The 22,353-nt window shown below is 49.8% G+C and overlaps 1 protein-coding gene across 3 annotated transcripts in view; it reads right to left on the reverse strand.

Moving 5' to 3' along the window:
• The window catches only part of Grik3 (glutamate ionotropic receptor kainate type subunit 3), a 219,619-nt gene that overhangs the window by 17,590 nt on the left and 179,676 nt on the right, over positions 1 to 22,353 (reverse strand). For all 3 annotated transcript variants that reach the window (XM_021159766.3, XM_021159768.3, XM_029476815.2), the window contains exons 11-13: positions 10,324 to 10,547; positions 5,450 to 5,568; positions 2,407 to 2,624 (exon numbers count right to left, since the gene is read on the reverse strand). In XM_021159766.3, the coding sequence (XP_021015425.1) occupies positions 2,407 to 2,624; positions 5,450 to 5,568; positions 10,324 to 10,547 (561 nt within the window). The remainder of the gene's footprint in view (positions 1 to 2,406; positions 2,625 to 5,449; positions 5,569 to 10,323; positions 10,548 to 22,353) is intronic.

Raw genomic sequence — 22,353 nt, forward strand, 5'->3', positions numbered from 1 at the left:
GGCTTATGGGCCCTTGAGCCCCATAGTCCTAGCTGGGTAGCAGATTCTGTGTCTCTCCTCTGCCCTCCTCACTGCAGGGGAGGAGGGTGATGGCGCAGTGGCTGCTTGCTGCTGAGGACTGTGGCTCAGTGGGGAGCTGGGACTGGGCCCTGAGAAGGCAATCTGAGCATCTCTGCACGGAGGGAGGGAGGCAGGGCGTCCAATCAGCCGAGATGAGCCTGCACCGGGCTTATTTATGCCTCTTCCCTTTGATCGGGAGCCCTGCTTAGAGACTGGCTCATGCCTAATGCATGAGAAGCTCCAGTAGTCAAGGGCTGGGCTGTGGCCCGAGGACAGGGAGCGAGCAAGCACGTATGTGCGCATGTGCACACACACACACACACACACATGCACACGCACGCACACATGCAAACATTCATGTCCAAGTGCAGATCTACCTATGCACATATAAGTAGACTCTTAGGCATGCCACATGTGCAGGCGCAAAATGCTCATTAACACGTGCCATCTACACACGGTCATACATGTGTGTACACTGTCAGACTTGCTCACACTCATGAGACTCCAACAAGTGCCTAATGCACCTTTGACAACGATTTATTTTCCCTTGATTTCAGTGTACACTGTGCCCTCCCCAGCAGAAGGTGGGACCAGCTTCCACTGGCGGTAGCCGAGTGCAAGGAGAAGCCCCTCTTTCCCCTTTTCTTTCCAGTATGTAGCTGCCTCCAGCCTCAGGAGAGACACGGGGAGCCGGCAGAAAGTGCTGGGGCATGAGCACCCGTGGGATAAAGGCATTTTCCACTCTAATTTCTTCCTTTATTTCCTCAGGCCCCGCTGGGGCTCAGTCCATTTCTTGAAGTTTCCGAAGAGGCGAGGGCTCAGGGATGAAGAACCGGACCCAGGGTAAAGGGAAACACGCAGCCTCCAGACTGGCAGAGGGCAGCTGATTAATAAGCGGATGGATACACTCGCACAGTTCCCAAAGCCAGATGCTTCCAAGGGGTAATTAGAGGACCACTTCTCAGAGCATCCCCAGCCGAAGCCCCGGCAGCAGCATCTGGGAACTTGTTAGAATTCTCTCTCTCTCTCCCCTCCCTCCCTCACTTGCTCTTCCTCACTCCCTCTCTCTCTCCAATTTTTTCTCTACCCCCCTCTCTTTTCTCTCTCCTCCCTTTTCTCTTTATGTCTCATTTTTTCCCCTCTTCTCCCTCTCTCCTTTTCTCCTCTTATGTAGCTCAGGCTGGCCTCCTACACCCTATGTAGCAGAGGATACTCCTGCTGCTACCTGAGTGCTCAGATCACAGGTGTGCGCCACTACACATTTTTTTTTTTTTTTTTTTTTTTTTTTTTTTTTTTTTTGCTGTGCTGGGATTGAATCCAGAGCTTTGTGCCTGATAGCCAAGCACTTTACCAAATAAGCTACATTCTTAGCTCAGAAGGCCCATCATGCTTCCACCCTAGGCCACCTGAGTCAGGTGTGTGTGTGTGTGTGTGTGTGTGTGTGTGTAGGTATGCACAGGATGGGGATGTGGGGGGTGGGTAGATGACATCCTTTCTGATAACAGAGGGCCCGTGGCACTCAGACACACATGCATGTCCCAACGCCACCGCTTTAGCACCTAAGTTTTGGAGAGAAGCAGAGGAGGATGGAGTCCAGCTCCTTGGATGTGAATCCTCAGACAAGCCATTGATCTGTCGTCGGCTCAGTTTCCACACGTAGACTGGATATAATTACAGTGCTAGTCTCACAAGGTTTGAGGAGGTTAACAGAGACCAAGCAAGGAGCAGTCTGGCCCACTGTGAGCACTCAGGGCTACAGCTATTAACCTAGAAGCACACTGAACCCACCCCTTCGTGGGTTCAGCCAGAGTCCCTTGACTTCAACTAGATTGGCAGAAAGGGAAAACCGTGGAACCGAGCCCATACTTTCAAAGCTGGAGGAGTGACAAAGTCCTGGTTCCTGTGAAAGTAGTCACCTGGGCAGGTGACAGGGACTTTCTGTGAAGACACTGGTATTCTAAGAGGAGGGGATGTGCCTTCTACTCTTGGAAATGGGCAGCTCACCCACCCCAGTCAGCCTCTTAGAGAGGGATGCACTAAGACCCCAAGCCAAGAGCAGAATACCTATGGTCCCAGGGCTGTCTGGGACTGGTCCAGTCTTTTTTCCTCCCATGATTCACCTGGCTTGCCCCAGCAGCTTTCAGAACTTGAGACCCATCTATTCAGCTCTTCGTCACAGTTCCTTAAAGCTAACGGGTTTCACCAGGGAGAGGCTGAGTCCTGTGGTTGGAATCCAGGTCCCCTGGATTCTGAGTGGGGGCAGGGGGAGCAGAGCTCTGATTTTCTCCTCAGAAAAGAGCCCAGGAAGGTGAGCTCTGGGTGATGTGAGGAAAAAGAGACTCTTACCTTGAAGAAGGTCATGGTGGCCCCGTCCTTGACAGCACCGTACTCTATTTTGGTCTGCTTGGCCAGGTCATCAGCGGAGTCGATGGGTGACTCCATCCGCTCCACAGTCAGGAAGGCAGCCAGGTTGGCCGTGTAGGAGGAGATGATAATGAGGGTGAAGAACCACCAGATGCCGCCAATGATGCGGGTAGACAGAGCCTTGGGCATCAGTTCAGATCCTGGGAGAATGGGGGAGGCACCTTACAATGTGTAGGCCAGGGGTGCCCTAAACCGTGGATCATCACATTACCGGATACTCCCATAGGTGCTGGGACCATTTCCCCAGATTGGTGGGTCAGCCATATCTGACCCACGGTCTCTCAATATCACTGGAAACTCGACTGAAATACAAATTCTTAGATCCACCTCAAGACCAAATGAGTCAATAACTAAAGAAAGGGGGAGGGAGGAAGACCGTGGGTACTCAGCCTTTCCTGTGAGTCTGAGCCAGGCTGGGATTTGATAATGTATGTTAACACACACACACACACACACACACACACACACCACACAAACACATGGACACACATACACAGGCATACATGCACATACACAAATATACACACACAAACACATGCATACACACACACACACCCCCCCCACACAAACACATGCATATACACACACACCACACAAATGCACACACACATGCATATACACACACACCACACAAATGCACACACACACGCATTACACACAAACACACAAACACACACATACACACACATGCATACATGCACACATACCACACAAACACAAACACATGCATACACACACACCACACACACACAAACACATGCATATACACACACACCACACAAATGCACACACACACGCATTACACACAAACACACACATACACACACATGCATACATGCACACACACATACCACACAAACAATGCATACACGCACACCACACACACACAAACACATGCATACACACACACATTCATACATGCACACACACACCACACAAACACATGCACAGACACACATACAACACACACACACGCATGCACAGACACATAAACACACAAACACATGCATACACAGACACATACACACACAAACACATGCATACACACGCATACACACACATCAGACAAATGCACACACACACATGCATCACATCACACACACACACACACACACACACACGATTTCACAGTTCTTCAGCCTCTCTAATGCCTGTCTGTGGACCATGGTATAGGGGTCAGAACCCATGGGTTCTGGGAGAAAATCCTGTCCCCAGTTCTCTAGGTGATCTGAGGTCAGACAATTCCCTTGTTCTGGACTCTGCAAAAGGATGAAGAATTGTCCTTCCTCTGTCCCAGCCTCACAAAAATACTGCGATACCGCAACAATATAATTTGAAGAGAGACGCATCAGAAATACGAGCGGTATACAAATATGAGATTGCTGCAAGGCACTTGGCAGGAGAAGAAAAATCAACATTTTTGGAAGCTCTTTACTGAAATATATCACTCTTTCTCCCCGACCTTGGGTGCAGAGCACAATTTAGATGAAACCTTCTAACTGAAGTAATTAACTAGCTGGCTTTCAAGAGATTTAAATAGTGAGTGACTCCTGAACTTGCCGGAATATTTGGACCCGAAATCTGAAAGCATCTGCTTTGATATAGATGACTTTTTTTCTCTTGCTCTCAAAGAAGTCACTCAAGGGAGAGTTTTTCAAATACCTAGGTTTTTTTTTCCCCTCCTAATCAAAACCATGCGGGGGAATGCATCGAGGTCCGGAGCAGCAGGCAGCATTAGAGGAGTTATTACGGCAGCAAAGGGGCTTTCGGGTCCTTCTCAGCTGTCACCGAACAAAGATGATGGGCAAAGAAGCAAGGTGAGCCTTCAGGGTGCTCGTTAATAGCGGGGACAGATGGAGGCGCTTCCCATGAAAGCCGCCTGTCACTTCCCAGCCGCTGGAGCCTATCGGTCAGGGGTGGAACAGGTCTGCTTCCTCCTCTGCTGCGCTCACAGCTCCACAGGGCTTGCAGCCCAGTGGACGTGTGTGATGGGCACCAAGGTGAATGTCCTCCCTCCCTCCTTCCTTCTCTCCCTCTCTTCTTTCTCCCCTCATTCATCTGGAATCTTCATCTTGCCTCCTGAAGACCAGGGTTCCTGCTGGGTCTTGAGGCATGAAGCCTCAAGTATGAAGGATGAGGTCCTCTGCTTCCTCTCAGGTCATCAGGCTTGGGAGCAAGTCCCTTTACTCACTGAGCCATCTTGCCACACCTCCCCAATCTCTCCATTCCTCCCACTCCCTCCCCCAGCCCCTCCCCTGCTTTGAGACAAGGCCTTGCTCTGCCTCTCAGGCATACTTGCCTTGAACTCACATCAATCCTCCAGGCCTAGTCACCCAAATGCTGGAATTACAGATACGAGCTTCCATGCTCGGCTGCTTTCTAGACATTTAAGCATCTTCAGACATCCCTAGAAGGCTGAACCCATTCTCAGGGCCATTCAGCTCGGGGCCCTCCCTCTAAGATAGACGACAATCTTCCTCCAGGGGGATATAGTCTCTGCTGTACACAGGCAGACGTTCCAGCCTCCGTCAACCTCACCTAGCCCTGACCTAACAATGTCTTGAAGGTTTCTTAGACTCCTTGGCCATGCACCCTCTTAGTACAGTTATGCAGAGCCTCCTGCCAGCCTCTCTGCCTCGATGGTACCAACCCCCAGCTGGCGTTGATCAACTTTGTTCTGCCGAGGAGAAGTGAGCCATCAGCCCATCAGGCAACACGGTTTCATTCTCAGTTCTGGGATACAGGTCAGGGTGGCTGACGGTTTCAGATCCTGAGCTGACTCTGTCTAGAGCACTGGGAGCAGGCTGTGAATCAGGGCACAAACCAGGATCAACTAACTGTTTTTCCAGCCTTCTGATAGCTTCCTAAGGTCTGACGTTGCCTCCCAAGCAGCTGACTCTAGACAGGCCAAAGGACCCGTGGAGGAGCAACGGTACCTTCCTCGGGGGAGAGGGCAGACGCCTACCTTGCTGCATCAGGGAGCCCATTCCAAACCAGAAGCTGTTGAGCAGTGTGAAGTTATTCTCCACCACCTCCGAGCCGGGGTTGCAGGGGTGAGCATCATACCACTCGTAAGGGCTGAATCTGCAGGGTACAGGGAAGCAGTGAGGGCCAGCTGCAAGAGACAACCACTTGGCAACAAGTACTAGGGTGGAGTAGCAACCACTCCACAGCCCCTCGGCTCATTGTCTGGCTGGAGTGATAGGCAAAGGCCAACTGGGATCAGGTTTCTTCCTGTCCTTTCCTTTCCTCCCAGTGCCCTTTTCTGGTTATAAAGTAATTCGGAATCACCTCTTCAAATTAAAAGCGCGTGTGCCCTTCTACCTTGGGAAGCTGCAAGTCATTATCTGTCTACGAAACACACTCAGGCAGGAGCAGAAAGGGAAGTCCTCAAGGGTGTTTATCAAAGCGTTGTTTGCAATAGAAGAAAAAAAAATACCTGAAAATAACCTAAATGTCCTTCAGTAGAGGGATGATTAAATACACCATGCCAGAGCCACACCAAAATATCACAGCCATTAAAGAGAATATCATGCATCTAGACATCCCTAGACACGGAACCTTTCTCAACACGGTCTATCTAATGAAAAGAGAGTGATCGAAAATAAAAACAATACAATTTCATTTCTGTAGGCTACCTAACAGAGCCATACAGCTCTATAGGTAAATGCGTATGTGAACAGTTACTCAGGGGTCTAGAAGTTTCCATCTATATTCCATCTATATTGGCATGTGCCTTTGTGGGGGAGTAGGGAGGGACAAAAGGAATTTCAGCCAAATCTGTTATATTATTTGTATGACATGAATCTCTTTTGGAAATGAGAAAGTGCATTTGAATTTCTTGTATAATAAAAAAAAATAGGAAAGGATATTTATTATAAAATATTCAAATTAGTATCCAAGAATACGGAGAGAAAGTGTAAGTGCCCTGGAATCCTACCCCGCGGAGGGAACAATGTGGGATTTCATTTCAGATTCTTGTGTTTGAATATATGAACATATGCCTGACAGGAAAAGGTTGCTTAAGGCCGCTACCCCACACCACCCCCTTGTAAGGAAGAGGATTCCCAGCCGAGGGAGGGAAGCCCGGCTGACTGGCCGAGGTTTGCTTACAAATGAGTCAGTCTGAAGACGCAAGAGAGATGCAAAAAAGATGGAGAGATCGAGAAGTCATTGGATCAGGGCAGTGGTGTGTGTACTGGGGGCTGAGACAGGCCAGGATGCAGGAGGCAAAGGAGGCCAGACAAGTGCGGGGGAGCAAGGGTCTTGTTTCAGTTCTGAGCTTGAAGCCCTTTGCAGTACTTGAGCCAGGCCTTTCCCAGCTCCCTTCTCAAGCAGCGTTACGTCACCCGCCCCTCCTAGGGCTCAGGTGAGGACAGTTCCACTTTCAGGAAGCAGATGCCCCATCGGACAGAACATGTCTATGTGAGGCTGCAAACTGAGTTGAGAATTGTCAAAGAGAAAGAGCTGGAATGGGTTAGAGACTCTTCAATCCCCAAGGAAGAGACCGAGGTTCAGTAGGGCAGGGCTGAGACACATTTGGTGGAGGGGTGTACAAGGAAACCTCTGGAGAGCCAGGCATCCAGAATGGATGCTGTGTGCAGTTCTGTGGCAGGGCCTGAGGCGTTTGGAGGGCAGGGCTTGGTGGGCACTTGTGTTCTAGGTAGGAGAGACCTTGCTGCAGGCCCAGAGTCCCCAGATTTAGTGGCACCGGATACACAATGTTTCCCCACTGAGTCCACACTGATGGGAACCTGGTTTGGGTCCATGGCGGCTTCATGCTAGAAAGGCAATGGACTTTAACAGGCAGAGGCCATAGGCCACGGGAGACACAGTGGAGGGAGGAATGGACTACCTAAGGGGGCAGAGCCCTAAGGAGGCACGTCCCTGGGAGGCCCACCTTGGGGCTACAGGAGAAATAATTATAAGAGATAAGGCAGCACTCTTATAAAATCCACGGAACCCCAGCCTTCAGCTTCCAGATAGAAACAAAGTCTGTGGCTCAGGAAGACTTAGGACTCGTCTGACAGTGGGCTGAAGGCCACAAGCTGCAGTGGTTTTCCCAGGGGACCAAGAGACCTAGATCCTCTGGGACCTCTCTTGGCTGGAGGGCTAGGGACAGAAAAAAGATGAGACCTGAGCAGAGCTCAGGGGTCAAGCGGTCTCTCTGTCTATCTATCTATCTATCTATCTATCTATCTATCTATCTATCTATCTATCTATCTATCTAATTAAAATTTGTATTACATTTATTTGTCTATCATATGTGAGTAGCCATGTGCACCAGCAAGCTTAAGGGGTCAGAAGATAATTTGCAAGAGTCTGTTCTCTCCTTCTACCATGGGAGAGCCTGGGGCACAATTCAGGTCTTCAGGTTTGGTATCAAGTGCACCTTTATTGACTGAGCCATCTCCTTGGTCCTTGGCCCTACTTTTAGTGTAACACACACACATGCCCACCCACACCCACGCGTGTACACACACATACACACCCATATACACACAGAGCCAGATCAAGACACAGAGAGAGAGTCCAAGACATACATACACACATAAAAACTACCACGTCACCCCAGGATCCTGTCATAGAAATTTCTGTTTTGAAACTTGCTGCCCCTTTCCAGATCAGCCTCCTGAAGCAGCCTGTGCCCTCTAATCACTCATGTGTTTTAACACCACCCTACTGCTGGGCATTGACGCTGACCCAGTTCCCACCGCTGGGGAAAAAATGTGCTGGAGGCAGCTCTGTGGCCACTGACACCAAAGGGTAGCTGGGTCCTCTGGAGCTCTGCTGTGAAGACATTTTAGGCTCCAAAGTGTCACTTAGTGGCAAAGCTTTAAGAAGACAAGTTCCCTAAGAGCTGCTTAGTCTGATGAATGCGGCTGATGTTAGAAAGGCCTTTTGGTAACATTTTCAAAGATGGAGTTTCTCCCAACCAAAGAAAGGCTCAGAGCACTGAGTGTTCATTAAGTGTAGGAGGGGACTGGAACCTTATAGTGCAGAAAACAAGGGACAGAACTGATGATGGCTGGCAAGGGAGGTGCCTTGTGCAGTTAACTGCCCCTGCTTCTCTATCCAGCCTAAGTCAGCAGGTACCCAGTGGTACCCACTGAGCATCTGTGTGCACTGCAGCTTGGCGCTCCCTAATACTCAATACCGTGCTTAATTTCAAATGGGACTCTGCCAAGGAAAGCTTTGTGACTTTGGGTATTGATGTAACTTCTCTGAGCCCTGGTTTCTGCTTCTCCAACATGGGGATAGCTCTCCCCACCTTACAGAACTATTGAAATGGACAGACATGATGGCGAAGAGTTGTGCTGTGTGTTCCATGGGGTGACCCATGTTCTTAGATGCCTTTTTCAGCTCTGTGGCCGAGACTTTCATCCCTCTCCTGCCTCTGCAGGTGCCTCATGGCATCCTAGCCAACGCATAAAACCCCATTTTTCCTGAGCATCCCAGACTAGCCTTGGGAGGGGAGTTGCTGTCTTCCTAGCCAGTAGGGAGAGGCTGGACACATAGTCAGATGCCTTCAGCGGCCAGATGGCCCATATCTTGGGGGTGGGGGGGGAAACAACTCACATCAAACAGACAGAACTAAGACTGGAAATGCTCCTCTCTTGGAGGGGTGGATGGCTGAGAGGCCACTGGAGCGTCAGGAAAATTACGCTGAGAGTGCAAGAGAGCAGCTCTGCTTTCAAAGGCTTGTTAGACCATTAGTGAGGAGAGGGTGATGAAGGCCTCGCTGTGATGGCTCGCTGTTGGCTGGGCTGAGCAGGCAGGGCAGCTGCAGCAGCAACCAGGCGGGAGCTGCAGCAAAGGCCTGGGAGGCTGGGTGATCTCACCTCGCACTTTTCCTTTGGTCTCTCTCTGTGTGGGAGGAGGCAGAGAGCGAAGGGAGCAGAGGAAAGGGGGGCTTTCAAAGAGAGCTCTAGAGGAAAAAAGAGGCGAAACACCAGGTCCTTGGATCTCAAATTGCCTCTCCAGAGAAGCTTCTCTTTACACCTTGTTAGGCTTTAGAGCAAAGAGGACCCGGGGCAAAGATGGGGTCTGCAGGGAGGGGTGGAAGCTTTGCTAGGAGGGGCCAGGGAGCTTGAGGAGGGGACTGAGCAGGGGCCAGAGACACAGGACAGATGTGTCCCTTACTGCCCGTATGGCCTCAGTGGGTCTTGGGTGTCTTTAAGGGATGCTGTCAAGGTGCAGACTAGCGAGCTTGACAAAAGCCAGGTACTCAATAAACATGGGCAGAACCCACTGCCCTAATGACCCACTTCCCATAACCACCATTGAGCGTGCACTTTTTCTGTTTCTAATGAATAATACAATGGGTAGGCACAGTACACGCGTGACGGAGGCAGTGTGTAAATATGGACAGTATACCGTGTCTCTGCATGTGGCATGTGTGTAGCTGTTGGGGACTGGTTCTGCTGTGTGGACTGCTTAGATACAATCTGTTTGCCATGTTTTCAGCTACTCGTTAGGCCACGCAGTGCACTTGGGTCTGGTCTGCCATCCCAGGTGTTCCGCTCAGGGATGTGCATTCCTGAGCAACGGCCAGGCTTCTCCAAGTCTATTCTGGGAATGAGAGTTGCAATTACTGTATCTCGGTGTCACTGGCATGGACCAGAAGGAGGAACTGGGTGATTTAAGCCCAGGGGGAGGGGCACAGAACATCCTGCAGGGACAAAGGATCTGTGCTGCGGGAGGATGGGGTGGGGTTAAGAAAGTATCATGAACCATACATAGTAATCCAAATCTTGGGCCTTCTAAGCCAAAGAGGGCTTGCCTAGATTCCTATGATATCCAGCTTGGCCCAGGGCTTTGGCCCAGGAACAGCCTTACCTGGCGATGACGAAGAGGACACAGCTGACACCCAGGTAGGCAAGGAGCACGTACATCCAGATGTCCGGGGACAGGGGGTTGAGGAAGGAGAAGACACTGGGGTTGGTGCCATTGGGCTTGCGGTATAAGATGCTCACTCCAAGGGTCATAAAAGGCTTAGAGAAGTCAATGGCCTTCTCTCGGACATGGGTGATGGTCAGGGGAGCCACAGCCAGATCTGCTTTCTGTAAAGAGACCATAGACAGATGGACAGACAGACAGTGAGCAAAGCCTTGGGATAGATGTGTTGGAGAACCCACTCATGGATCATGGGTTGAGACGGTGCTAGCAGCCTTAGTCCAAGGTCATTAAACTACTCCTCTGTGTATGTGTGGGTGCACATGTGTGTGCATGTGCATATGCATATGCATGGCGATGAATGTGTAAGTGTGGAGGCCAGAGGACAACCTTGGCTTCCATTTCTCACTTGCAAGTGACCTTGTTTTTTTGATTATGAGCCTTAGCCTTTAGGTGAGTTCCTGGCCTGGAACGCACCAGTAGGCTAGGTTGATGGGCAACCAAAATCCGGGAATTTGCCTCCTTCTGCCTTCTCAGCACTGGGATCATTAAGTGTGTGCAACCACACCTGGCCTTTCCTCTGACACTGGTTTTGGGGATAGAACACAGGTCCTTGACTGAACTATATCTCCAGCCCACGTATTTGCAGTTCAACGTCAACACGGACTGACCCTCGTAGCTGGGCTATGCCCAGGGTATGGAGGAGACAAGGACGCACAACAATACAGGCCAACATAAGCTTCATTCTACAGGAGCTGATGGCTTTGAAGGAGAGTCTGACAAAAACAGACGGAAATGGAAACCCGTGAGGTCTCCAGACGGTGCCGTGTCAAATGAATGAGCTCAGCTATCACCAGTTAGAACATGAGGAGCACACGAAGTCCACAGCTCATGTCACCGAGCTCCCCACTCGTAATCCCTTCTTGACCACTTCAGCCCACTCAGCATGGTCATTAGATCTCAACACCTCTCAAAAGCTAGTCAGACAAGATAGTGCCCTCCTTGGAGACTGGGGAGATGGCTCAGTTGGCAACATGGTTGCCATGAGAGCACGAGAACCTGTGTGGGGATCCCCAACATTCACAGAAAAAGCTGTTCACCTATGTACTCACTGATAATTGGATATTAGCCCAGAAACTTAGTATACCCGAGATATAAGATACAATTTGCAAAACACATGAAACTGAAGAAGAAAGAAGACCAAAGTGTGGACACTTTGCCCCTTCTTAGAATTGGGAACAAAACACCCATGGAAGGAGTTACAGAGACAAAGTTTGGAGCTGTGACGAAAGAATGGACCATCTAGAGACTGCTATATCCAGGGATCCATCCCATAATTAGCCTCCAAATGATGACACCATTGCATACATTAGCAAGCGTTTGCTGAAAGGACCCTGATATAGCTGTCTCTTGTGAGACTAGGCCGGGGCCTGGCAAACACAGAAGTGGATGCTCACAGTCAGCTATTGGATGGATCGCAGGGTCCCCAATGGAGGAGCTAGAGAAAGTATCCAAGGAGCTAAAGAGATCTGCAACCCTGTAGGTGCAACAACATTATGAACTAACCAGTACCTCGGAGCTCTTGACTGTAGCTGCATATGTATCAAAAGATGGCCTAGTCGGCCATCACTGGAGAGGCCCATTGGACACGCAAACTTTATATGCCTCAGTACAGGGGAATGCCAGGGCCAAAAAGTGGGAATGGGTGGGTAGGGAAGTGGGGGGGAGGGTATGGGGGACTTTTGGGATAGCATTGGAAACGTAATTGAGGAAAATACGTAATAAAAAATATTAAAAAAAAAAAGAAAAAGCTGTTCACCAAAGACAGTTCATAATCCAAGAACTTGGGTTACAGACCCCCCCAGAGCTCTATGGTCAGCCAGTTGAGCCAGTTGGCCAACTCCAGGTTCAAAGAGAGCTGGCTGCTGTCTCACAAAGTAAGGTAGAGAGCTACTGAGGAAGAACATTGATGCTGTTACACGTGCGTGTATCACGCACACACACACACACACATCATCATCATCATCACCATCACCATCATCATCCTTAGAGGGTAGTAGACAGGAAACTGAGGGGGTAAGTCCAAGGCCTCACTAGCAGGGATAACACGGAGACAGGAGGGAAACCTAGAGATGGGATTTGTTAATATAGGTCATTACATCACAAATTTAATGAGGGATGTTCTAAAACTAGGTCTGAGCTTTTCCTGATTAATAATTAAAAGGATTCCCCCCCCCCTGCATCTTATCGGCAGCTCTCTTGATCCAAGGCCCCACTAAGAACGGTGCCGTCCCTATGCTCATTTCTTCACGTGGCCTTCAGTGCCTTCTCTCTCAAAGTTTCCCATTGTTCACACTATTTCATACATGTTGCCTCCTCCAGAGCCTCCCCGGCACCCTTCAATTCTTGATTCTCATGATGTTCATTCTATCCCCACGGAAGGTTGGCACTGCTCAGTGTGCATGGCTGCATGTCAGCAGGCATGCAGTTTATGGACTCACAGGATCCTGGCATGCTAGGGCTGTGGCTGACCCGCTGTTCCTTCCTCCTCTCAAAGCTCCCTCTGAGGCTCTGCAATATTTAGTAGTGCTTTTCTGGAGACGGCTGCCTCTTAGGCTTCTGTGGGTATTTGTGTCTCAAATTGTGAAACAAGTTATTACTTCCCTTCCTAGCATGGCCACAACTGAAGGGAAGAGAGATCCTGAAGGCTATTACTGATGACCCTTTGTCAGGAGGGAGCATGTTTGGAAAGACCTTGCCAAGGCAATGCCTCTAGGCCAGACACAGACACTTGCTGTCTTGACCCGTCCATCCACCCACCAACTCATCTACTTACCCATCCGCCCACTACCTCTCTATCCATCCTTCCATCTACCCATCTACTTGGTCCCCCACTAAACCCCCCTATCTATTCATCCATTATCTATCCATCCTTCCAGCCACCTACAACCAACTTATCCATTTATCTATCCATCCATCCACCTGTCTATACCATAACATCCATCAGGCCTTCCACCTACCTGCCCACCCATATTCTTACCCACCCACTATTTTATGAGATCCACCAGGAATTAGAGAGACAGCTGTCACTAACAGATACTGTTTTTGCTATCATCGCTCTTAAGGCCTAGTCGGGGACATGGTTTTCAATCAAAGTGTTTATCAAATCAGCACTAACTGAGACTCTACTTATCTCAGAACAGGAATAAGTACTTCAATAGAAATCACAACAGCAGATAAGGGCTGACACGTGTGAAACTTCAGTCTAGACCACTCTGTGGGTACCGCAGGCTTGGGAGACCTTGGAGATGCTCTGATACTGCTATCCTCAGTGTTTGTCCTTCTTACTCCTATTTCTTTTGGGGCTCAAAGATTTGATGAACTTCAAGACCCAGGAAAATGCCAGCAGGATGTCCCATGGGATAAAAGGCATGTGCCACTGAGACTGATGACCACCTGGGTTGGGGCCCTGGAACCTTTGTGCTAGGGAAAGAGCCAACTCCCACAAGTTGTCCTCTAATCTCTAAACATGGGGCCTGGCTTGTATACATGAGCCTGTACCCACATGCACATTTGCAAATTATAAAAATAAATAAATAAATGTGAAACAAACCGACCTTATGGAACACGGAGAGGAGACGCATGGGAAAGGCTCATTACATGGAAACCTTTTACAGATTTTTGAGGATGTAAGTTAGAATGTGCCTGGCTTTATAGGCACCGAACAGGGCCACTGTCCTAGCTCCCAGATGCCTCTCAGGTCAAGGTTTAAACAAATGGACGAGGGATGGGGGTGGAGGGAGGGATGAAAACTGTCTAATACACACCTGATCAAGACATACTGTGTTCAGACACTAGTCCAGACGGGATGCAGGAATGAACCACAGACCTGGCCCCGTGGTCCCCTACTTTAGGTGTAGACACGAGTACTGAGTAGCACAGGAGATGAGGAGAGCACCCTGAAGGACTTCTTCAGTCCTAAATCTTCTGCAGTGATGGTGTGAGAGAGATCTAGTGGTCCTTTGATTGTGAATCCCTGCCTTCCATAGCCCAGTGCCTTCAGAGTATACTGTATTGGGAGGCTGTGTTTGACTCCAAAGGTAGAATGCACTTGGACTCTGGCTGGTCTCGTGGTATGGCCCCTGGGTTTGCAGTGGCTTCTTCGATAGAACCCCCAAGTCCATGGTGGGGGCTCCTCCTTGGATTTTTGACAGCAAGCTATCTGAGATCAAGCCGTACGAGGTCAATGCTTATTTTACAAGAACGTCCCAGGAGCTGGTGAGGAAGCCAGCCGCAGGCCCCAGCCCAGTCTTTCTCGGGGCCTTCAGAACCTCCCTTCCACTCTTTTCCTGCTTCCTGGCTCTAATGGGGTTAGGCAACAGTGTTGTCTACGGCAGTCTGTGCCTACGGCAGCATGGTAATTGGCCAACATGACCTTCTCTAGGAGTTCAGATGAGTGTTCTCCCTTGGGCTTCAGGAAGGCTGGTATTCTCCACTTCATTTTTGGCTTAGGCAGAAAATACTATATTTCACTGTTGGTAACGATTTCCCCGAAAAAGGCATTATTTTGTCCAACTTCCCTGGAAAGATTGGAACAGATGTCAAGTCTTCGCGGTTTCGGTTCATTACTCAGAATGAAAGGCCCAGTCTTGGCGGCTCTTCCCACTCACGCGTACTTCTTTCCAGTGTGATTCGTGAAATCACAGGCTGTCAGAGCTGGACGACAGACCTGCAGGAACAGCTGCTCCAACCCCATGCTTTATTACAGGGGGAAACTGAGGCTTGGAGAAGCTGTTTGTCCTTTGTTCTCAGGTTCCTGAAATCATGACCTTGAAGAAAATCAAACCGCTGACCTGTCCCCAAATCTTATAGGTGACATTTTCCCTTTTCTGTCTCACTAAGGACCTGTCTGTACTTCTAAATGTCTAGGCCAGTCAGCAGGCCTTCTGAGGACATTGTTTTACCCTGTAAGTAGCTTTCTACTTACCAAGATTTGATTGGGATGCACCCAACTCTAGTCTTGCTCAGCATCCTTTCCACACATGAAGCCATTTGATCTTGTCTACCTGGTTCCAGCCCCAGATCTCAAACTGATGACAGGAAGCACTCAACAACTCCAGCTCTGTATTTTGACCCCTGATATCCAATTATCCTGATGTTAGCCTGGACCCTGAACTTGTTCCCATAATAAAGCTTGAACCACCTCCTACCAGAATGGGATGGATCTTAGTTCTGGCAACTTGTCACTAACCGGTGTCTTCTGGTCTTCTTTTTAGAGAATAAGGTCTAGTCCCCAGGCCCTGGCCACAGCTCACTCCCTGGTTTGGGTGTCTTGTTGGCACTTCCTGTTGGATTCTCCAGTATGGTCACCACTGGTTCTATATCTCTATTCTCCACCTCATGCTGGGAGGAACCCCCAGAGTGTCCAGATAGTGAACTGTTAAATTAAAATAGCAAGAACCGCCATCATTACAGGATGCTGCCTACAGGCCAAGCATCGCTAAGTGCCTCATGAATTCCTCCCTAGAGCCCCAGGAGGCAGCCGACATCGCCACATTGTAGATGAAGGATTGGTGGCTGGAGCAGGCAGGAATGCTTGTTCAAGCTGGTGAGTGGCCAAGTCAGTTCTAGTACTCAATTCACTATGACCTTAAAATCCAACATGGTGTTGTACGAGTCCAAATGTCGTGGGGTGAAGTGACAGAGGCAGGCAGTCTTAATTACATTCCAGTTCTGTTACTGTGACCTAATTTGGAATAAGGTCTTGTGGATTATATTCTTATAGAACAAAGTCACCAAGGTAAGATGGCATCATACTGAATTAGGGTGGCCCCCTCCTAACAACTGGTGCCCTTATGGAAGACACAGATATACAGAGAAGAGTGTGTAACAATGGAGACAGAAATGAGGAAAAGGCAGGCACAAAGCCAAGAGGTGCCAAGGGATGCTCACATCAGAACCTGGGAGGATGGAGCCCACTCACCTTCAGAACCTTTGAAGGGAAGCAATGCCACTGACACCCTGATTTCTCATTTCTGCCCAAGGAGACGACACATTTCTGTGGTTTGAAGGCACCTGGTTTGCTATCACTTGGTATAGCAGCCCAAGAGAACTCATACACCTGTCCCTTAGACCCTGTGTGGGATGAAGAGAGCTCTTCTACCATCTTCTCTTGGGTCCCGTTCTGAGCCCTGTGCTGCATTCCCATACACATGAATGTCACTTTGGCTTCTCACTACACCTGTCACCGGGGCTTTGCTGGGATTTCTTTTGTAGCATTTGATGGGGTTTGGAGTTCTACAGCCATCCAGATCCCTCTTCTACTTCTATGGTGTCCAAGAAAATAAGTTCCATTCCTGACAACCACGAAGCAACTTGACTCATCTGGGAGCTCTGCCTGCTGGCTCTCTCCCATGTCTCGAGTATTGGGTGTTACAGCTCGGATATAAAGTCACCCAGAAGTCACTCAGATATAAAGTATGCCCCATAAGGTTCATATGTTGAAGACTTGTCACAAGTTGTGAATCTATCATTAGGATCCCTCACGACCGGATACCGAGTGCCTTGATCTTATTAATCCACTGATAGATTTGCACTGTAATAGTATTACTGGAAAGAGAAGCTTCACTGTGGGAGATAGGTCACTTGGATGTTTGTGTCTATAAAGGGTATTTTGTCTCTGTTTCTCAGAAGCCAGGAGGCTACAAGCCTCTGCCCCACGCTCCCATGGTCATGATGCCCTTCTTGCTTCACCACAGGGCAGCAGGGCAAGTGGAGCAAGCAGCTGGATTTTCTAAAACCGTGAGCTAACTCTAACCCTCCACTTAGGTGTTTCTCTCTAACACTTGTCATGCAAGTGTGAGGACTTGAGTCTGGATCCCCAGAGCCCTCACAGAAGCCAGGCTTGGACGCACACATCTATACGTGAGATCAGAGGGAGAGACTGGCGGACCCTGGGAAGTTTGTGGTTCAGCTTGGGGTATTCAGCAGTGTACAAGAGACTCTGTCTCCCACAAACTGGAAGGTGAGAACCAGCATCAAGGTTGTCCTCTGACCCCCACGTGTACACCAATGGCATGAGCGCGCCAGCACTCATGCACTCGCACGCACGTACACACACACACACACACACACACACACACACACAATTTTTTAAAAAATGTATTTCTGTTTGTCAGTGATAAAAACTTGATTCACACAGGAGCATCCTCAGCTTCTGCACTTTCCAAGTGCTGTTTCTCTACCTAGATGCTTTCCATCCAAGCTGAGGAAACAAGGTACCTCACGCAGAGCCTGGGTAGCAACCTGACAAAGCATCGTCTAGCCTCCCACGTGTCTGAACGGACCCAGACAGGTGTGAGTAACATCCCAAGTACCAGCTGCCAGCCCTGCCTCTACGATTCACCCCCAAAGCTGCGGCAGCCTTGTTGGCTGACGAAGCAATGATGTGTGTGCCTTTCCCAGGCCTGGAGAATGGCCCCAGTCCTGCCTCCCCGAAGGCTCCATACTGTGCCAGTGTCTATCAAGAAGAATGGCAGGTTCAGTCTGCCCCAGTCACCAGAATCCAGGGGTAGATGACCCATCTTCTGCCACTTTGAGTCCTCTCCCCAAATTCCTGATAGTGGTATTAACCCAAATGGGTGGGGCCTGTCCTAGCAGCGTCCAAGGGGGCTGGGGCTGGAACCCCACCTCTTTGAAGTAGGCTAGATTCCCCATCATACACGGGACAGTGATCGCTCTTCCCTGCATTGCTCCATGCTGCTCTGATCACAACAGAACTTTTCTTTATAAGCTATTGTTTAATCTCTGCCTTCCCTGTCAGTATATAAACTCCAGGAGGGTGAGGATTAAGCTTGTTCCCTTCACTGAAGCGCCTCTCGCCTCTCCTCTCGGGGATTAGTGCGGAGCTCGACATAAAGAGGAGGCTCCAGGAAATTTTGTTAGAAAAACAAACATTAGAATATCCACCCAAACTGACCACCTGAGTTTGATCCCCAGGGCCCACAGGGTCGAAGAAGAAAACTGACTCCCGTAAATTGTCATGTGACCTCTACATACTTGCTGTGACACACACACACACACACACACACACACACACACACACACACACACACTGATTCTGGTCTCAGTTTCCCAACTCTGCATACATATTTTTCCTGAAGTCAGATTGACTCTGACCATTTGACCCGTGTTTTCTCAGAATAGAAACTGCTGCCTATGGTGGCCCTGATGGGTCAATCTACAAAAGTGTTCTTCTCCCTTGACTACCACAGTCTGCATTCTAGGGACCAGAAATGACCTCATGCCCTCCTTGGGTTAAATGCTGCAGACCAAGGGGACAGCAGTGACATCCTTCTGCCTTGCATGAGTCTCTCAGGCCTTCCTCTAGGGTAATGGTTCTTGACCTCTGGGTCTCAACCCCTCTGACAAATCTCTAGCTCCAAAAAGGTTTACATTGCAGTTCTTAACAGGAGCAAAATTACAGTTATGAAATAGTAACAAAATTAATTTTATGGTGGGGGGTGTCAGCAGAACATGAGGGACTGTATTAAAGCGTTGCAGCTGAAGGGTGAGAACCACTGCTCTCGGGCTTTCTGGGGTGGGTCACAGCAAATCCCCACTCTCTCAATCCTCAGGCTCTGTCTAGATCTGTCTAGAAGTCAGAGAAGCTCTCCTGACCAGCTACCTCCCATATTTGCAGCATCATCCTGGCTGGAGACTCAACCCAATCTCCTGCTTAGATGAACTTACTGGGGCTGGAGACTCACATCCGTTATTTGTTCATTTCCAATGCTAGAATGCAACATCCTGAGGCTCAGGGGAGGGGCCTTGCCTATGTTTACTCCTGCATCCACAGAACACAGCACGAGGCCTTGAGTGAGTTACTGAACTTCTTGACCACACTGGAAGGCTCTAAAGATGCCATCCGGCAAGACCCTCTTCAGAATGATGCTCTCAGAAGTGTGCTGGGCCGTGGAGGGTGTCTTCTGTGACACCCTGAGCCAGCTGACAATGTTGACAGTGAGCACTGCGGTGACCAGCAACCCTAGAACTGGCATTCTGAACAGTTCACATAAATCTGACTAGAGGGGGGACAGGTATTGGAAAATCCCCAAATGTCAACTGTCAGATCCTCCATCTGTGGTCTATGTACAAGCCTCCTAGGCTGAGAACTCCTGACAGTTTGACAGTGGTCTCTCCTATGCCTGAGACAGCTCTGTGATTCCCCAAGTCCCTGGGGAGGGCACTGTACCTGACTCTGAGGATGGCTGGCTGGACAGGTTTCCCTGTATCATGATACATATCCCGTACTACCACCCCTAAAGGAACTCTTTGTTTCTCATTCCCTCATGTGCACAGGGTGGGGATTTCCAGGCCTTCTGATCTGCCTGCACTGAAGACCACTGTGCACTTAGCTACAGCCTCAGTTAGTCCCTGATTGTGGGAGACTTCAGCAACCTTGGCTGTGGCCATCTCAGTAAACACCCTATGCAAGCCTGAACACCTCTTCCTTCTCCAAGTCATAGACAAACAAACCTGAGTCACTGTCCTCTGCTTTAGTCTCCTCCAGGCACCTCCATCTTCCTTTTGCACCAGTGGCTAAAGACCTGATGGTATTTTGCTTGTCTGATCCATTGCTTCTTTCTGGCTTGGTCACACCCACACCTAATGACACCCCCATCCCAGCCTGCCACCCACCACTGCCGGTCTGTTGTTGGTTAGGGCTGGGTTCATACACCCTCATACACCAATCTTATGCAGGTATATTCTAGAAGCATCTAACCCCAGCTCTGGTGACAACTGCTACAAGGTCCTACATAGTTCCCATGTCCACCAAGTTCAGACAAGCTGCACAAAAGTCAGGGCCAACGCCTAAACCTACCCCTGCCTGTCCTTACCACATGGATGGTTCTGAGACACTGTAGGGCTTGTCTATGGTGCAGAGTCCCAGACCTACCCACTTGCCACTGGTGGCTGGTTGATATTGTCAATTTGACACAATCTAGAATCGCCCAGGAGAGAACCTCTGGGCATCTCTGTGAGGAAGTTTCTAGAGAGGGTTGTTCGAGGTGGGAAGACATGCCCTGAATGTGGGCAGCACCATCCTGTAGGCTCTGGAATGAATGAAAAGGAGACAGCAGGCTGGGAAGTGAGCATTCAGTCCTCCTGCCTCTTGACTGTGTGTGCAGCGTGACCAGCTGTCTCCGGCTCCCGATGCCTCTCCTGCCATGGTGGATCACACCTACAAACTATAAGCCCAAACCTCTCCTTCTTCAAGGCTATTTAGTCACATGTCTGTGACATCGATGAGAAAAATAACTAACCCGGTCTCAGTTTTAGCTTCTCTTGCCTGACTCCATCTTCCCCAGTGTCATCCTCCCTAGAGAAGCCATGACAGGCTTCTGTGTGGCCCTGCACTCTAAGAGCCCAAGGTGACAGTGGCACTCAAGACCTTTGGGTTGGATGAATAGGCCCATGATCCCCTGCTGGGGAGCCTGCCTGTCACAGCCACTAGACCTGTTTCCCTCTGACCACCTTTTTAGACCATGAAGCTCTCATGTGCCTGGTTCTTGTCTGACCCCTTTGGCAGGCCGCTCCCTAGGCTGAGTTCTAGAGCTAATAGCTATACATGGACTCTCAGCAGGGCACCGTGTCCTTTCTGCTTCCCCTGTCTGCCTGCCTAACTGGTCATCCACAGATTTACTCTGATAGCCTCTTGATCTTCCCCAACACTCTTCAAGTCTAGCTCTGGGCAATCTGTTGCCCTGACAACAGTCCACTTCTGTAGCCATCTGTTTCCCCTGCCCTAACTGCCCTGTTCCTGAAGCATCCTAACCTGTCCTGGGAGAGCTCCCAGCATGCCTTGTGTCCAAGTGTACCAGCCCAGCCTGAAGGAGGTAGATTGGACGGAGCTTCTCTTGGACACAAGAACAGGGTTTGGGTTCCAACATTCGTGCATGCGGGCCAGAGTGAGGATGGCTTATGGTAGGAAAACAATGGGCCCAGTAGATGATGGGGGTCACAGATTTGACTTCACCAGACCCTCCTCACGAATAGTTTGTATGGGAAGGTGAATCCTGGCCTGCAGCCATGTCTCTGGACAGAGTGAGCAGTCCATGCCCTTTTATGAGTCTTTTGCTCACCAGTGCCTGCTTTGCGTCCGGGTGCTAAGCAATGGGCAGGCTAAGTGTGCCAGAGACTTCCCGTCTAGAAGAAGAGTCAAGCACAGGGTGCAGTCTCTCCAGGCTGCGTCACTTTCTCTTCCTATACTCTGTGGTAGGAGAGTAGAGGGGATGTCTGGGCATTGCTATTTCTTCATAAAGGAAGGGAGACATAACAAGGTTACCTACGACCGTTCTTTGTCCCCTATCTTGGTGCAAGCTTACCTAGAAGCCAGAGGGAAGTCTATACCACACATTCCAGGCGTGAGCTGGGTCCCACTGACCTCCTTACCCACACTCTGTAGGCTCTCCTCCTTGCCAGGCTAGGTATCCTGGGCAGTCTTCCCCTTCATCCTCATCTGGCTCCCTCCTCATCCTTTGGATAGCCACCTGCTGAGAACAGGGTCCTAACTGCCTCGGGTGACTTCTCTAGAAGATCTGAAACTTGGAAGGGGGTGCGGGGACCAGCATTTCCCCTGGGATTCAAGTTAGTCCACTGCCTGGTCCTTCACCTCAGCCTTCCCCCACCCCTCCATTCACCAAGCACCAGTCTGCAGCCTTCATGTCCCTTGGATGGGCCTCTACTTCCTTCCCTTCCCACTGTTCCTGCCCTCTCCTCTAGGCCTCTCAGCCACATGTGCAGGCTGACTCCAGTTTGACTCAAGAGTGGAGTAATTTCCCTCTAGAGCCAGGTTGATGTCACCCCTGGCTCCACATCCTCCAGTGGTGCCCTGTAGCTCTCAATAGTAACATTAAATAACTTGTCTGGGCATGTAGCTCAGGGATAGGTTACTTGCCTAGCATGTGTGAA

The sequence above is a fragment of the Mus caroli genome, unplaced genomic scaffold, assembly GCF_978045245.1.
Source record: "Mus caroli unplaced genomic scaffold, Mus_caroli_1 scaffold_6, whole genome shotgun sequence".
NCBI lineage: Eukaryota > Metazoa > Chordata > Mammalia > Rodentia > Muridae > Mus > Mus caroli.